The sequence below is a fragment of the Chrysoperla carnea genome, chromosome 2 (assembly GCF_905475395.1).
Source record: "Chrysoperla carnea chromosome 2, inChrCarn1.1, whole genome shotgun sequence".
NCBI lineage: Eukaryota > Metazoa > Arthropoda > Insecta > Neuroptera > Chrysopidae > Chrysoperla > Chrysoperla carnea.
The window spans coordinates 87925271-87944913 of NC_058338.1; the positions used below are offsets into that span (position 1 = coordinate 87925271).

The window sequence follows — 19643 nt, forward strand, 5'->3', positions numbered from 1 at the left end:
ACATTATATTATTGTTTATTTTTTACTTTTTAGTGCATATTAATTGGTTTTGGAAAAGTTTTTTCTTTTGAAGTCGTCAAAAGTTTTTATTTTTATTTTGTGATTTTTAGTGAATCTGAAGAACACTAACTAATTTGTCACTAAAAGAAGAAGCATCGAAATTGGTTATGGTTTTCTTATTTATGCCGGTGTCAGAACTGGGCCAAAATGAAATGATCGCAAGGGAAGCACCAGCTTTCAAATAGATGAAGAATCATCAAAATCGGTTCATAAAGTCGAAAGTTTTGAGGTAACAAAAATAAAAAAATAAAGTCGAATTGATAACCTCCCCTTTTTTTGTTTGTAGTTGGTCAAAAACACTCTAAAGTCAACACTGATTTCAATTTATTTAGCAAAATAATTAAAAATTCATACAAAATTCGTAAAATATTTAACTTGAAATTGTTGTGTAGGTAGGTATACGAGTATTATAGATGTATCAAAAAAACATTCATTATTTCATTTCTTATTCAAATATTAATATTATTTTATTAGAACATAAAAAAATTGAAATTTACAAAAATAAATACATTTATATTCTTATAATATTTTATATCGACATAGTTATTAAATCTATATTGATATGTGAATCATATTGTTATGAGCAATATTGTATTTTGCATTCGTTTACGATATATATCTGAAATAGTACTGGGGCTGCGGTAACAGTGATTTAGGGTATTTTTCGATGGATTTGATAGATTTTTAATTAACAGTTTATTTTACTGCCTACTGGACTTTTGGTTCGTTTTGAGATATCCTCGTTCGTATTAGATTTTCAGCGATAACTTAATTAGTTTTATGCAAACTGGAATGAGACAAAACAGCAACAAAAATACAAAAACTGTTTTACAATATTTCTTCAAAAATGGTACGTACTAAAATATGCTACAACTCAAAAAATAGGCTAATCTTTCTACACTTATTCGAAAGGTTTGCTGTATACGACGGTTTCTTTTGTTGAATCTTAGCCAATTCTGGCTCCTGGCGAAAAATAGTATAAAAAAGTAAGTAATATATCACCTGACTTGAACAAATAAAAGTCCTAGTAGTAGTTTTAAGGTGACGCCTGTTCGAAGTTTGAACGAATGGCCCGAACTTTAAACATGAGAAATTCTCTTATTACCTTCTAAAAATTTTCTACCATTGTCTACCGGACGACAATTTGTAGGTTACGTGTTTTACGAACCATGCTCAATGGTATGAGTTTTAAGGGGTATCGGTTATTTTAATGAATTATCTTAAGTCCGGCAAGCAACACATTTCAAAATTTGTCGGGTCGCAGCTCCGGTACTACATACATTTTTGAATAATTTTACCCTCTTTGTCTTACTTATTCAATACAACGTTTAAAATATATATTCACAAGGCATTTATCCATCTATCTCATTCGAAATATGATATTATATAAAAATCAACATTTGAATGAAATATTCAGATGTCGTGGCGAATATCGATGACTTCGATATTTCCTTATTTCCTTATTTCGATGACTTCGATATTTGCCAATTTTCTTACCAAAATATACAGATGCCTGCCGTAAGATATGACAAAAAGTGAAATTAAAATTACGACATAGTATTTGACGTCGTATACTATGTTTGCCATAAGAACTCCATGTTGAATTCTCTTTTGTCAGAAAGAGATACAAGCAAACTTTTGATTGCTTTTACCTTGGTTGTTTTCATAATTATTCCAAAAATAACTTTTCTCTAGTGATTGTTAGTTACATGATCTAGCTTTTATAAAAGTAGAAAAAAAACCGTATTCCCTTTTCGAAGTATAATAACACAACTGAGAGGCTGTAACAATCATTTCCTGGTAACAACTATAAACATTTAAAATTCTCTGGTGATTATAGATTTTCTACTATCAATTGGTTTCTGTTATCATATGCAATTAAAAAAAATTGGCCGTACATAGTCGCTGTGATACTGAAGTCGTGTGATTGCGATCCCTGTAGTCCACACGACTAACTTCCCAAAGAGGAAAAGACATTAAAAATTTAGCGGTCTTGTTTGCCTTTATAGATTATTCTTCGGACATGTACTGCAGTTTTTGCTGGAACGATCATTATTTCCATAGATAAATGAATAGATAAATGTGTTTTATTCACTATTCAGATTCTGTTAATTCAGTTTTTTCCAGTTGTTTTATTACCATTAAAACGGCTCAACTAATTCTGCCGAAAATCTCTTTCGGTTCTTAAATACGCGATTACGCGTCGAATAAGCCCAGTCACATGTTAATGCCATAAATGGTTCGCGAGATAATCGAGGCGAAAGAATCCGAACGAACATACGCACATACATACACACACACAGACGCACACAGACATCGCATTGAAATATACAAAACTTGAGATTTTCAAAATCGACCCGATTACATTAACTTCCTCTGGGAAGTTAACATAAAGTAAAAATAAGATCCAGTTTAGTTAATTATTAGACAAATATTATTGAAATTAAGTAATTACTTGAAATCAATGTGGACACAAATATCGAATGAACCAAAACTTAGGGATATGTCAAACGATCTAAATAGTGGATTGCACATAATTTTTTTATCACTTCAGATGAAAAATTTTCGCTTCGCGAATAGAAAGGTGAAGTTGGTTTTTAAAAATCTTTACTAGTATACAAGATATAAACGTTTAAAATTCCTAATTAAACAAAGAGGAAGATACCCAGTAGTGACGTCATACGTGGGTATCGCCATAGAGATTACATATAAAACTTTGTTTTGCTAAAAGAAGATGTACAATCTTTGATTGCTTATTTATAATTTCTTCGTTTTTTAATCAATTTTAATTTCATTTTCAAATATTGTCTAGAATTGCATTTTTATGGGTAATATGGCCAATTCGACATGAAGATTATCCCTTATGATTGAGCTATCGGCTCCTCTTTCTTGTGTCTTTTTCAAAAAGAGACAATGAAAATGAATTTATTTGAACTATAAATGAATTTCTGGGGAACAAATCGGAAAAAAGCGGCCAAACAGTCAACAAGGGATATTATTTGAACGCTATGCGTCATTTGCGTAACGCTATCCGCCTAAGAAGGTCGGAATTGTGGAAAGACAATTCATGGTTTTTACACCACGATAATGCACCACCCCATACTGCACTCATAATTCGTGATCATTTCGTCAAAAACTCAACCCATATCGTTCCGCAACCACCGTATTCACCTGATCTGGCGCCGTGCGACTTCTGGCTGTTCAGCAAGCTAAAAAGACCGTTTCGGGGACACCGTTCAAGGAGATTCAAGCCGCAGCGAAGACGGAACTGAAGGCAATCCCGGAAAGTGACTACAACCAGTGTTTCGAAGATTGGAAAATCCGTTGGTATAAGTGCATTGCATCGGGAGGGGATTACTATGAGGGGGATGAAATTGATTTGGAAGAATAAATAAAGAATTTTCAAGTAAATACAATGTCACCTTAATTTATGGCACAGTTATGCAAAAATTTTTGAATGGGTTATATTTAATCGAGTCTACTGGATTTGTGGGCTCATTATCAATCAAATCCTTTGTAAATGATGTCTGGAAATTATAATCATAGAGTTTCAAATTATGATTTTATATAGGAAAAAATCATAAAATTTTCTTATAGCCTTTATGTATCATAAAAAGTTATAGATATTTTTCATATTGTGCACATTTATAGCACAGTTAAATTTTTTTAAAATTGTTTTAAATGTATACTCGAAAATGAAAACTTAAGTAAAAATCTATAAAAACTCAGAGAGAGATAGAGAGAGAGAGCCGAAGAAAATATATATTTCAGTATATTAATCTATTTTGTATTATATTTTTCATTGCGTTGTTACTGATTTTTCGTCGTCTTTTTATACCATGTATATATGAAATATACATAGTATATTAAGTTTAGTCCCAAGTTTTTAACGCTTAAAAATATTGATGCTACGAAAAAAATTTTAGTATAGGTGTTCATAGAATCATCTAATTAGTCCATTCCCAGTTGTCTGTCCGTCTGCCCGTCTGTCTGCCAACACGATAACTCAAAAACGAAAAGAGATATCAAGCTAAAATTTTTATAGCGTACTCAGGACGTAAAAAATGTGGTCGAGTTCGTAAATGAGCAATATAGGTCAATTGTGTCTTAGGTCCGTAGGATCCATCTTGTAAACCTTTAGAGATAGAACAAAAGTTTAAATATAAAAAAAGTGCCTTATCAAAAAATATACAACTTTTGTTTTAAACATTTTTTTGTAAACATCACTGTTTACCCACGAGGGAGCTAATTAAGTACAAATTTTATACTATGTATTAATATGGGAATATCAGTTATGTATGTGTCTATTTAAAAGTGAATATCTTTTTATACTTTCATGTCATCAAAAAACAAACGATTGCTTCATTAACACTGTCTATACATGGTATTTCAACAATCAACTCAGTCAATTGTTTGCTTTTACTTGTTTTATTATATAATTTGCATTTTTTTAATGTGCCATATTTTTGTGAGGAATGTTTTTTTGTGATTGCGGAAATAGAGGAATATGTTTTTTGAAATAGTTTTTCAAGTATTTTATCGCTTAATGGAACTTTTTTTCGTTTTTTTGAGCATATCCGTTCAAACCATATCCGTAGTTTCACCCATATCGAATATCAGCTATAGTAAGGGAGCCCAAGAGGGGATTTTTGTAGTAACTCGAGCGCGTCAGATTAAATATGGGGGGGGGGGGTTTCTTGGACCTTCCTTAGTACCTCCACCAGATATCAGCCCTTAATAAGGGGAGACGCGCGTCATAAGTAAATGTTGTCCAGATTCTAGCCCAACACATAGAACACACATCTTGTTTCCTAAAGAATTTCGTACATTGTTCCATGAATGCATGAATAAATCAGCATTGATACCTTAGCGTTCACTTCGTGTCATAGTTTTTTTAATAGTATTCCTGCACTTGTTTTTATTCTTGTGTTTGTCCAATTTTCGTAATTTTCCGCTATCATTTCCATAAAATTCAACTGTTCTTTTATATTAGTTTCTAATCGATTATCAGATTAGTAAAAACGAAACTGCGATATTACAGTTAGTTACATGCTAAAAATGTCCATTCCAATAATCTGACGATTTAAGCGAGACGCAAAGAACTGGTAGGCTTGCAAAGTTTGTTACTCGTAGAAACTCGAGCGTGATCAAAATTTTTTCATATTATTGAAATTTACATTTTTTAGCATGTAATTAACCCACCATATATTAATCTGACGCTCTCGAATTAATTCACCTATCGCAATTTTGTTTTTACTAATCTGAACGTCTGCCTTACGCGGGCCTTCCCATATTTATGGCGAATATTTGGTGGAAGTACTAAAGAAGGTCCAAGGAACCCCACAAATCCTCTCTTGGGCTCCCCTACTACTATATCCTATCTTCAACTGTAAGTAATTAGAGCCAAATATCTACTTCAAGGCATAATACAGATTTTTTCCTCCTTGAAAATAATTTGAATTTTTTCTGAAGAGAAGTCTGGAATAAAAGCTGTGCAAAACTAAATCAGCTCAGCGATGCATCAGTCCATCCTTTAGGATTAAGCAATACCTTGGTTCCTAGGGTCTTGCATCATTTTACAATCTTGAGAATACCGCCATTTTGCCATTTCGCCAAAGATGGCAGCAGAAAGTATCTTTAAAAGTTAAATTTCTTTTTGTAATTATTTCAAATTTAGAAAATTTGCGAAGGCGACTAGTGTATATATTTTTGAAGTATTTCCAACATGTTTGTATCGTCGTGATATTTACCCTGGTTATTCTAATAGACTTTGCAAACACACCCTTAAAAAAGCTGTGCTTTAATGAACTTTATTTAAAAAAGCAAAAGCGAATATTCTGGAAATGCTGGAATTAATTATCATAATCAATCGCTGCAAATTACTGTTGGACATTTACCATACTTTACGAGCTTTTAAGACTATAGTTCTTAAAAATTGAAGTTAATTGCCAATTGTGCTTTCTCAATAAATTTATAATACAAGTAATAAAAAAACATCAAAAAAGATTTAATAATATTTGTGCCAAAAATCTTAACTAAATCGATTTTCTATTATAAAATATACAAAAAAAAAATATTAAAGCTTATAATATAAAAATAAAAATTGTTTCTTTACTTACGTTATGCCTCCATTCGACTTTATAGACATTGGGATGAGCATTGATGAGGCAATCAAAATAAACATCTGTTCCTTCACGTATATTATCAGGATTTAAATTTGTTCCTAAGATTATCTTCGCTTCAGGTGTATCTGAAAAATATTAAAATAAATACAAATTGAAAAATATTTAAAAATAAATTCTACGTCTTATATGGATTTATTTAGAATATAACAAAAAATATATATCTAAGAAATTTTTCTTAAATATCAATTTAATTTTTTCGACAAATATTTATGTATTTTATATATTATTTACAGGAATTTCCTGGTTGAAAAATGTGTTTTCTATTATAAAAACTATAGGCAGTATTTGTATTGAAATAAGGGAATTTTATCAGAATGCAGGTCGGCTGAAGAGTGATTGCAAATATGGCTTTGTTTTCGAATAACCTAAAAAAAAATTTTTTCAAGAAAAGTAAAAACTTTAGATATTTCTGTTTATTTATAAGCTGAATATTGAAAAATTCCAGTTAAATAAATATGTAACGTTCAATTTTGAGAAGGTTTAGTTGCAAGTACATAAAATGATGTACACTATGCGTCACAAAATCTGCACAGTGCAAATGTAAAAAAGGTGCCATATTTTTTTTCTAAAATATATTTGGTGATATACATGTGATATACACGTCATAACAATTTGGTGATTTACAACTTGTGCAGATTTTGTTGACGCAGAGTATACATCAATTTATTTATGGATCTATCAATTTAATGAATTCACCATTGCTTACAACAGGTATAGGTAATACTTGCTATAAGTAAGTGAAGTATAAATGGGAAAAATAAATTTTTTTTTTAGGTGGCCTATATTGATCCTCCTAAGAAAAATGTAATTTATAGCCAAACTATTCGACATTTGTACAACGTCAACATATTTTTGGTTTCTTTATTCAAGTGTTACAATATTGGCATGTCAATTACTTTGGATCTGTTCAAATTTGTAGAACTATTCAACCTGGACCTGGTAGGTCCACGTACCCACATTTTACCATGTGGTTAAAAAGATCCCATTGCATTTTTTACCAAACACTTCACATAAAATATTAACTGTTCTTTTACATTGCATTAACAATTAGTATGAAAAAAAATCAACGGTAAGATCATCTATATTATCACATTCAAGACCCGCCGCATGATGTGGGTTCATTTTATCTATTAAAAATTTATACACAAAATAGAGATCATTTTACCGTATATAAAGGGGACCATTTTACCCGTAACGACGTATTTATTATTATTATGAAAATGTGTTATAATATTATTAAAAATCAACAGAGGCTAAGAGTAAAACAACCACCCGACGAAAACTAACACAATAAAAGGAATTTTACGTTTAAATTAGCCTTGCCATAGATCATAAGCAGTAAAATTAATATTTCTGCCATAAAATACAAAGTAGCTTATAGATAAAATGATGTACACTATGTCTTTGCCATAAGTCTTTGTTGAACGATTAATTTGATAACGTGGAAGCCATCTATCAATCAATATACGAGATGGCTTTAATAGTTCACTTAAAACAACGAGGGATTATTATATACCACTTTCCCTTATTTATTTCAAAAACTCACGAATATATCATCGTGTTTGCTGAGTCGTTTTTGTTTGTTAACGGACAGGCGTGTTTAAGTTGTATTTGTGGAAATGGATTAATTGAAATACAGATATAATCATGTGTGCAGGAATTTTGGACTAAACTAATAATATCCTTTTATCTAGTCTATATATACAGGCATAAAAGTATTCCTTTAAGAGCCGTTTATCTTACAAAGTACACAAAAAAAGTATAAAAAATATTCACTGCGCCATCCAAGAACAAACTTTTTTCGTATATATATACGTTTTTAATAACATTATTTTCAACCCTTGCTTTTATAATAATCTCAAAGCTGCTTGTGCTACCATATTTGTACGTTATTTATAAAAGTATGTGTGAAAATAGAATTTTATACACCTGTATACCACTATTTATATCTTCATATACAGAGAGCGGCGTAAGCGCCTATAAAGTAATGCCAGTTATGACTTTCCTTATTATTGGTTATTGAATTGTTATATTTTTTGGTTCTATCGATTCGTTAAATTTTCAAAATGATTGGACTGGTATATTTGAAGAAATAACGTTAGTACACAGAAAACCAAATATACACCAAAGTTTTAAAAAACACGCATTTGTAATTAGCTGAACTAAAAGGTAAAAAATCATTTCAAAAAAATCATTTTATCGCAAAAAAGCCTGGGTTGCTAACTTTCAATTATGGTAAATATTTTATAGACAGATATTGGTAAAAGTAAAGTCATTATAAAATATCTTAAAAAGCATCCCACGCTTTTTTACGATAAAATGATGTTTTTGAATTTTAAGAAATGACTTTCTACCTTTTTAGTTCAGCTAGTTACAAAATAGTGTTTTTTTAGTTTTTTTAATCGATGTCTTATTTTGTTTTTTTTAGTTTTTTAGAGTATTATTTATTTATTAATATTTAATTCAGTATAAATATGGTGTGAGCGCAAGTAAATGTATATATTTTCAGATATAGAAACCGTTAATCCTGAAAATCGTTCTCGGGATAATCAATAAATTTAAATTATTGTATTGTCATTGGCCCTTGATAAGTATGCCAAATAACGAGTTAATTCGATGTTTTAAAGGGGGGTCAAATTCATGTTCAAAGTTTGTATATCAAATATGGTAGGACCAATGGGAAAATCAGGCCATTAATACCATAAAAATGTATTAATATCTGATTTACATTCGCATGTAATATTCTAACTCAATCAGAAATAGATCAAATTAAACTTAAGATCTACAAACAATGAACAGATGAAAGTAAATTAAACCTTGTAAATATAAGTAGACCGTAAATTGAAGCCGATTATTTCCGCAAACCCGCCCAGTCCCACAGTAATGATAATCCGTAAATCCATATTCTGATTTAATAATCGACAAAACCAAACCGCGTTACGAATAAACGACTTATTTAATTCTGAAACTGGTACTATTATACAAACTAAATTTCGATTTTTGCTCCAATGTCCTAGATCAGTTTTTTGTATTTTATAAATACGTATTTCGACAACCAAGTAGTCATCATGAGTATGAATTAGCTAATCGTAATTACTCTTATGTCTATCTAGGATATTGGGGCCAAAATCGAAATTTATTTCGAAATATCCTAGAGTTCTCATTTATTATCTTTGATAATATTTATATTATACAAACTGTATATCCATTTACACTCCACTTTGTATATCTAAAATAACATTACATACGTATGCTGTAGACCACTTTCATGTTACCTCACATAATATTTAATAAGATCTTTTCATTGTTTATTTAGTAAACAACAAAACCATCATATCCTTTTCTATGTGTGTTCTGTATTACCTACCGATGTATAGACAGAGAAGAGTTCTTCTCTGAACGCTTGTTGTATGTTAGTGTGTACGTATGTATGAATGTATGTATGAGTTATTATTATGATTAATTACGATTGCATTATATCATCCCCATATGTGAAATTACTAGTGAAAATTAATGGATGAGTCACTTTACAAGTCTACGTAATTTAGTAGATAGTTACATAGGTATTTATATTTACAGGAAGACACGGGTTGAAGCCAGTGCGTAGGCTAGATAGGTAAAAGTGGTCGTTCTGGGGTAGAACACACTTAGACCGTTGGGGTACTGAAAAGAGGTTTGGCCCATCCTCAACCAGTACTCCATGAACCATTTGAATCATTTTAAAAACAACAAGAATGTTTTGATGTCAAGACATTTTGGGTCGAAGATGTCTTTAAAGATATCATTTCATGTTCATCTCCACTATTGCAACTGCTGCAATAATCGTGATGCACTAGTTGGTCAATTCGTTCGAAGTGCCGGTCGACTAGCCAGTGTCCTGCAATAGCCACAACGACTTTGTAAAGGATCTTTGTCCACGATCGCAATCCGGCTATATTTGTCTTACAATACCACAATACCTTCCATTCAGCAGCAACTTGCAAAGCCAGTTCGCCAGTTTTTATGAATCTATCTATCATGACACTGAATTATGACTTGCTGCCTAACTAATTAGAAGCTATGAAGCATGATCCATCATCTACCAGTCGATCAAAAAACAATCCATAAATCCCCATTAACTTGGTAATACTCTTAACTTTAAGAAAAGAAATAGTTTGTTGTCGGATATTGGGATGATTCAAAAGTAATAATAAATATAAGCACAAAAACTTCACAGTACTTAAAATAAATTGAACTTTAGAGATGAGAATTTGTAATATTTACCATTCTCTGAGCTAAGGCTATTTTTATCTTTCATTATAGTAGATGTAAAAATAATTCTCAAAATTTCCGGTTCTTTTGTTTCCTTAAGTTGCTTAATAAAAACGAAAAACATACAATATCAGTGGCCAATAAATCTCTAGCGTATAAGAGGGAACCATTGTAAAGCTCAGTGATTAAACACTATGCGAAATTCATTATCATCAACTACTGCCAAAACACGTAATAGGGAATATTAATGTATTTTTTTTTTATATTTTTAATTCATTGTTTACACCGTTATGACAAAGTAAAAATTATAAATACTGCTTAAAAATGCTGTATTTAAGTGTAAAAAATATTTAAAATACATCATAATTTTGAGATATTTTTGGCGCTCTCTATTGACGTATAAGTACGTGATATGTCAATTGTTGACAGTTCAATGTATAATTTACACTTTAAAAAAATGACTTTACAACACAGAATTTACACTCGATATTATTAAGTTTTCTAATAGAAGGCCGTAGAATAGTATGTCAACAAATTTGACAAGCCCGTACTATGATGTCACGTCCGTATAAAAATTTGAATTTCCGTTTTAGGATGAAATTTTTAAAAGCGCTCACTGAATTTGTACTATTTTTAAGTAATTAAAAAGATAATAATTACTAAAATAATGGTTCAGTTGAAATGTCCAGTCATTAAAGTTACGGAAGAAAAACATTTGAAACAAACTTAAATTTCATGAATATTCCCTATTAAGTGCCCTATCAAAACCAAAAATATAATAACTCAGACATAACTAAGTAACTCCTGAACATCCTTTTTTAGTACATGACCACGTAGGTAACAAGAGTTGCAATACGAGCAAAATATGATGATATTTAGTTAATGCGACATCAGAATACGAGGACAACGTTAACAAAGAAAAACAAATTTGGGTTTTGACTTTTCCTAGAAACAAAGAGCTGTTTAGCTTAGATTACTCAAAATTCTCGTGATACTGTCTGAAATCCCTGACATCATTTCTGTATTTCTGAATCATTCTATAATAAAATAACGTAACCTATCATTCAATTCAACTAACACACACATATGTGGACATTTTATACTTTTTATAGTCGAGAATTTGTAATTTAAATATAATAAAATAAAGTTTAAATATCACTGACATTTATGAAAATTATACATATTTTATAAATGTTCGGTATTTCTTCAAAATTTAAGGCGTAAATAATACCTATCATCAGTCATTTTAAACTTGACAGTATTATTAGTAGATAGTAAACTGTTTTTATTGATAAGGAAAATATTTTTAATCTAATTAGAAAAAAGGTTTTGATAGTTCTATTTATTATACTTATACGATAGAAGTTCGAATTTTAGATCGTCCATAAAAAAGTATAAATTCTATGATTCTTATTAATTGCTTTATGGATGGAAAATATATGAAGTTTTGTAATATTTGAAGGTTTAAGGAAGTACGAGCGCATGGGAATAAATACGAGCGCATGAAGTTTTATAAATTTTCCCAAACTAATCTATGGAATTGATTGTAGAGAGTTTTGAATTTTCTTCAAAACCTAATCTATGGAAATTATAAAAAAAAAAATATTTTAATTAAAGTTAAAAACTCAATAAATTTTTAAAAACAAAAATCGTTGTGCCCGACTAATTAACGATATATCAGCACGGTAATGGAGACACAAATTTAAAAAAAATTATTTTTTTCGATTTTGATAGTGAATTATGTTATAAATTGACAATTTAAGACGAAAAATAAGAATAAAATTTTTCAATATCTGGAGTAATTTTCAAAAGATTGAAAAATGGAAAATTTTGTTCAATAATTTATTTCGATATTTCGAAAACCAAGGTAGTTATCGATTCATTTAATTTTTCGTCTGCATTCATGAGGTTGAAACACATTCATCATCAAAGTTGAAAATAAGGTACAAATAATTTCAACTCTAAATCTAAAATTGCCTTGTTACTCGTACTATCTTAAGTTCCTACGGTTATCAATATCTATTTTGATAATGAATTATCCCAGAGTTAAACTAACTGGTAGATTCATTCGATACCCCTTATTATATGTGATATCGAAATGCATACCAATGTCTAATATGTGTGTGGCTTCCAAAAACTTGCCTATAATGTTCAGATGTAATGTAATCCATGACAATGACAATGACAATGACAATGTGTCTTAACACGGCGCAAAAAGTGCCAAAACGGAGAAACTATGTTCTCAGGTAGGTCTTTTCAAATCTGTTGCAATATCTACTTATACAAACTACATTTTTAGAATTGCAAATATTTTGAGTTTATTAAAAATAAAAAATGACAACAATAAACGGTGATTTTCACATAATAAATTTTTTATTATCAGTCATTATCTTTACAAATTTATTCCACATATTTTCATCTATCATTTGATAATAATGAAGAAAAAAAATCATTTACATGCTATGTCCTGATAGTAAGTTGATCGTAACTACTGCTTTTACCTCGAAAAATGAAATAGAGTTTTTAAAGATATTTTAAGTCTTTGTTATATATTATTTATCTAGCCTGTTGTTTTTTCAGATCGGAAGATGTTCCTTTTTTATTTATCAATTTCGATGACGAAAAATAAACTCACGGTCCAAAAATATACAACTTAGGAAAAAACAGGCTATAGAAATTATATTTAATTTTGTTCACTATGTAATTTGTATATCATGTTTGTAATAAAATTGCTTATAAATAACTAAAAATCTGGAAAGAAATCCCTTGAAAGAAGACTAGGACTTTTCGAGAATTTTTTCAAATGAAAAATGTTTTAGGTTCTAATCCTCAGCAGAAAGACGGAAACATTTCTTATGTGTATTCGTTACAATGAACCTAAAACATTTTTTATTTGAAAAATTCTCGAAAATGCATTCTTTCGGGGAATTCTGACAGATTTTAATTACAACATAATCACAAAATTTATAAATATTTACCGAAAAAAAAAAACTTTTTACAAAAAGAAAACCGACTTCAAAAGAAGAACTTTTAAAAAAAAATAATTTGCACCAAAAAGTAAAAAAAAAAACGATAATATATTGAAGTTAAAATTATTATTGTTATTTTTGGAGTTTATTTTTGGAACAGTTTGCTACATTAGCTTGGCTGACACCGAGTCCAAAAATAACAATAATTTTAACTATATTATATTATCGTTATTTTTTACTTTTTAGCGCATATTAATTTGTTAAAAGTTTTTTTTATTTTGTGTTTTTAGTGAATCTATTAGTTAGTGAAGTACACTAACTAATTTGCTACTAAAAAAAGAATCATCAAAATCGGTTGGCGTGATATTGAGTTAATCGTCCTCTTGTCGTGCATACTTAATGTAAATTTAAGACTTTTATGGTTTTTTTTTTTTTTTGGATGCCGTTGTCAAAACTGGACCAAAATGGAATGGGGCCACATGGGAAGCCAGCTTTTGAATAGATAGAGGACCATCAAAATCGGATCCCCCAGTCGAAAGTTTCTCCCTTCTCCCTTTTTGTTGAAGCCGGTTAAAAAAATGAATGAAATGAAAATGATCATTTTTCAGAACATTATTGATCTGCACCCTAAGACCATACCGATGACGGCTTATTTTCAATGATATTCATTCAAATGTGTGAAAATTTGCTATCAAATATACATTACATGCTACCTACATAGGTACGTATATACTGATTTACGATAAAATGTTTGATATCGATTTCCCGCCCTTCGTTCGTCATCATGACATAATAGACTGATTGACCCAGTTTTTTGTGTGCTATAAAACACACAATAATAGTAGAATCTCGATAACTTAAACCTCGGTAACATAAAAACCTCTGTTACTTCAAAAAATACTATGTTCCCTTCCCATCAGAGCCCAAAACCTCTATAACTTAAAATACGCAACCTCTATAACTTAAATAAATAATCTCTGTATAGGCCCTCAGTAACTACATAGAAACATGTACATACCTCTATATTAACTAGGGTACATAGAAACATGTACATACCTCTATATTAACCTTTACCTAACATAGACACTTGATAACTTAAGACCTCTATAACTTAAAATATTTTGTGTTTCCCTTGGACTTTAACTTATCGAGATTCTACTGTAATAAATATTTTGAAATAATATTATAAAAATCAAACTTATAAATATATATTTTTTATTTTATTTATGTTTACTTAATAAAGTGATAGATTGTTTTCCTACGATATTAATATGAAAAATATTGATAAATTATTATTATATTATTATTTGTATATTTATTTATTACTTTATTTAATATGAAGTTTATTATAATAGACCGTGAGCCAATAAATAATGGAACGAAAATTTTATTAATGTTAGATTCTATGAGTGTTAAATCGTTTGTTATATTTATAGAAATAGTGTTTTTTATTTTTAACCCCCAAACCAAAAAAGGGGTGTTATAAGTTTGACCGCTATTTGTTTCTTCCTGTCTGTCTGTCTGCGAATCTGCCTGTGTGTCTGTCTATGGCATTTTGATTTGAAAGGTAATTTCATGGGGAGTGTTCTAGGCTATGTTTCAAGTGCGAGTTAAGGGTTCTGTATCCAGAACACCTAAACAATAGGCGATGGTCCTAAAAATCGATTCAGTTTGGAGAATGCTTTAAGGAATAAGATAATTTAATGGGGAGTGTTCTTAGATACGTTTCAAGTTCGAAATTAGGATTCCAGTTTTGTAGGTTTGGTAAATTTCACTTGTACTAGTTTTTCTACGACCGCAATGATAGGTAACAATAACACAATGTGTGAAAAACTGGCAGACAATTTTCGAAATAGTCAGAAAATGGTTTAATTTTCAATAAACTTTTATTACCTTGTTACTAACTAATTAACAATGAAATAAAGTCATAGAAATCAATTTTTGTCTACTTCTAATTGTTCAATGAACTTGAACCAGGGAAGACAATCGATATTCGTATCTTTATCCTGTTTTTATAGATATGACGCACTGCATTGCAGCTCTTTACACTGCTTTGAAGTAAGAATTTTATCCTCTTTATTTATTTTATTGACTATTTTTTAATTAATTACTTTATTCTTACTTACTTATTTATTTTTATTCATTTATTTATTTGTGTTGTTTAATTTTTGACACTTTAAATATTTGGCGATTTTGCTATAGTGATTCTCTGGTTCTTTCTACCATTCTTTTAAGTATTGTTTAAATATGTTTAAATATGATTCATGGACTGTTCAAGTTTTAAGTATGATGTAAACTGGGGTTCCATACTTGTTTTGACTTATTCCAATTATACCACCCCCGACTGTTATTAACCCCCGAATTAAAAAAAGGGTGTTATAAGTTTGACAGCTATGTGTGTGTCTGTGTGTTTGTCAGTCTGTGGCAAACCGCCTAAGCGGTTGACTCGATTTTAATTTTTTTGGCTTCTTTTGAAAGGTAACCTAACGGATAGTGTTCTTAGCTATATTTGCGAATATATATTTACAAGTGCGAGCTTAGAGTTCCGTTCTCGAAAAAATTAAAAAATTGGCGACGATTTTCTAAATCGATTCAGTTTGGAAAAGACATGACATATAATTTTAACAAATAAATAATTACTATGGAAATGAATGGCCAAATAAACCTGGCTTAATTCATTTTGAAAAAAGAAATGGTAACATAATTAGGTAATTCAAAACAATAATTCGAAAGAACAAACTCAATTCAAATATTTCAATTTCCATTAAAATATTTCTAAAAAGTTGTTCCAAAAAATGATAGCTCTCTAAGTATCCTTTTCATCTCCTCTGATGTCCTTGACCATCACTTGATTATGATTTAAGAAGGAGTGTTATAAGTTTAAAGTGTTTATCCGTGCGTCTATGTGTTTTTCAGTGATATCGTAGCCCCTAAACGGTCGAACCGCCTCGATTGACAACATTTTATAGCTAAGTTTCCAAAAATCGGTTTACAAGGAATAAATCGCATTTGTATTCAACAAGGATCTGTTTGAAGAAAGTGTATAAAAACATTATCCTAAAATTTTTTTAATCAATTTTACCATAATAAATAATTCTCATCTTTAAAATTATAAAATATGAATAATTATTGTTTTATTTATGTTAAATTCATGATATAAACTGTAATTTCATATTCATTAAATATGTATAAATATGAAGAGTAAAATGTGTATATATATGAGAAATATACGAATACATCCAGGAAAATATCGTATAATTTTACTAAAACAAAAAAAAAAGGATATTAATTGTACAACAATGTATATAAAAAGGTTTATTATAGCAGTCAGCGTATGTAGAGATATTATGTGGGTAAATGATATTAAGTAAAATATATATTATTATCCATTCATCGACTAGGAGACTTTGATGATGTTATTCTAGGCAAAAGCTACTTATCTATCTATATATATATAAATGTTATGCTCGTTTGTGTATTGCTTACAATCATCTTAGGGTTGCACCTCGAAATCTAACTGAATAAGCTAATTTTTTGTACAAACCTTTATTTTGATAGTACAAATGTTGTCTCAAAAGTAATAAATAATTATTTAATACCTTATATTTATAAATATTGATCCTGCACTAAAGTACGTTAAGCTGAACGCAATACCTTCTGTACCCTCTATTTCAAAAACGATTCAACATACAAAAAAATATTTCGAACAAAATTTGTAAAAAATTTTATCTTTTACAACTTTTATAATAAATGCTAGTGCGATTGAAGGCAAAAGAAATGAGATATTTACAAAAAACTGATTTTCGGGGCCTATGACCTTCAATATCTAACGACGTAATCGCGTTATCATTTGTGGCTAGCAAATAGGCCAATCATTAGAATCCATTTATGAAGTGATTTTTGAAAATTTTGAAACCTTGAAAATATGGGCCAGAAACGTATACTCGGGGGTTTTCTGGGTATCTGATCACTATTTCGAAATCAGATTTTCGATAATATTCCCACCTCTTGGGGTAATTCACTTCGCTATTCCAAAATTGCAACATTCGTTAATATTCAACAAAATGGATCATAAGTATACTCAGGGGTTTTTGAGGTCACTGATGACGATTCCGAAGTAAGAATGGGGATATACTCCATCCTTTCTTGGGAATTTTGGCCCTTCGTTGACCTAACTAAATATAAGGGTATATATGTTTACATGAAAAAACTGTAAGTTACATGAAAATCAATCCAGCCGTTTAAAAGTTGTGAACTCTTTTATCAGGGGTTTATCAAATTTCATAAAATTTACATTTACTAGATACATCTAATCTATTTCCATTCAACCATAATGTTCCACAGCCAGGGTACAGCTAGTTACATTATAGAATCATAATATTTTATCATTGTATTTACTAGATGAAGGCTGTTTGTGAAAAAAATTTACATAAAAAACGGTATTTATAGACAGTGTTAAATAAATTATTCTAGTTTTTGGTTTTTTATCCACCTTTGCATAAAGAATCTAATTTTTACATGCTTAAGGTCCCTATTTAACAAAGTACAAAAAAACATTATCCTCGTATGTTTTTTATAAAAAAAATATTAACATTTTCTAGAACTTTTTTTTTTCGATTTTTGAAATCTAAATACCTTGAAACAACTTTTTCAACAAAAAGTTTTTTACTCGTACAGTTGCCCTTCGTCTTCACTTAAGTTTCCAAACGAGATCAAAAAAATTGGAAATTTCCATTCATTCTAAGTTCACTGACGAATATTGTCAGTTATATTGACGAGCGGAGTAAGGAATTGAAACGAGTAATCGAATGAGTATTTTTATCGCTTGATTAGGTAGTTAATTTAAGGTGATTGTGAATCTCCAGTATTGTAAAAAAATTTTGGTTTATTGCACGGTACATGCATATAAACCAAATACATGCTTTGTAGTCAATTAATGAGTTATTTTTAGCTTTACAATGCCACGCACATATAAAAATATATTGACCCCTAAACGGTCGAATCCACTTGATTAAAAACATTTTAAGTTTCCAAAATTGGGTTTTTTTTTTAAATTTTGTTAGTTTGACTTGTTAGGCATTGTAATTCAATTGAAAATGACAAAAAGATTCAATCGAGTTTCCTTGCCCGATTCTTCTTTTTAAAATGCAATCATGCTTATAAATACAAGAGAATTTCATTTCATTGAATGAAGTATCTCAAAAAAATTTAGGAGCTTCAGTTTAGATTTTTTTTTATTCAAAATGTAGAGGCGACCGTATCTTTTCTGATGAGAACTTAGAGAAAAACATTCATGTTCAACCAGGCGTTATCGAAAATAATGTATATTCATGTTTACTAGACTAGCAAAATATATTCAAATTTTTTAATATTAAACTTAAAATTTTAAATTTAAGTAAAGGTAAAACATAAAAAAGAATATAAGACCGTGATCCCAGGTGAAGTAATTGAAGTGGATTTTCGAAAGTCGGTCGAATTTTACGATTTAAAAGATAAGGTATTGAAAATACCATACGTAAAAAAAAAGTTGTATTGAGATTTTGAATATTTTTTTTTTACAAAAATGGAAAGATTATACATAAGTTTTATAGCAAAACTGCTTTTATTTTTTCATAATAATTTTAAAGATACAGACAGTTTTAAAAGAACTTTTTTGAAAAGAGAAACGAAAACGATCGATAAAAAAATGTTCGTAAAAGATCGTGTAAAGTCACACTGCATATACTATTCTAACATTATTACGTCACAATGTTTTACTAAAATTTGTTTATTCGGGCGTTTTCGTCTCTCTTTTGAAAAGTTCTTTTAAAACTGTCTGTAACTTTAAAATTATTAAAACATAAAAACAGTTTTATAATAAAACTTATAAATATGGTCTTTTTCATTTTTGTAAAAAAAAAATGGTTAAAAATCTCAATTGGCTCTTGATGTAAGGCTTGAAAAATAGAATAAAATTGTATAAATGTAAATACAAAACCATTTTCAGGCACTAAAAAATCGATGAAAAGAAAAAGACAGAAATCAAAAACCACACTGTTACTATAAAATGTCATTTTTCTGTATTACTTACTTCATCGATTCTCAAAAAGGCAAATAAAAAGAATCCTAGATATTTATCTTCAGTATGGGATCCCGACCTCTACTTTTGGAAAGTTACATATTTAAAAGCATTTATTCT

The 19643-nt window shown here is 29.5% G+C and overlaps 1 protein-coding gene across 1 annotated transcript in view; it reads right to left on the minus strand.

Moving 5' to 3' along the window:
• Positions 1 to 19643, minus strand: part of LOC123293021 (protein turtle-like) — a 434897-nt gene that overhangs the window by 192362 nt on the left and 222892 nt on the right. The window contains exon 6 of the mRNA XM_044873737.1: positions 6180 to 6310. Within this exon, the coding sequence (XP_044729672.1) occupies positions 6180 to 6310 (131 nt within the window). The remainder of the gene's footprint in view (positions 1 to 6179; positions 6311 to 19643) is intronic.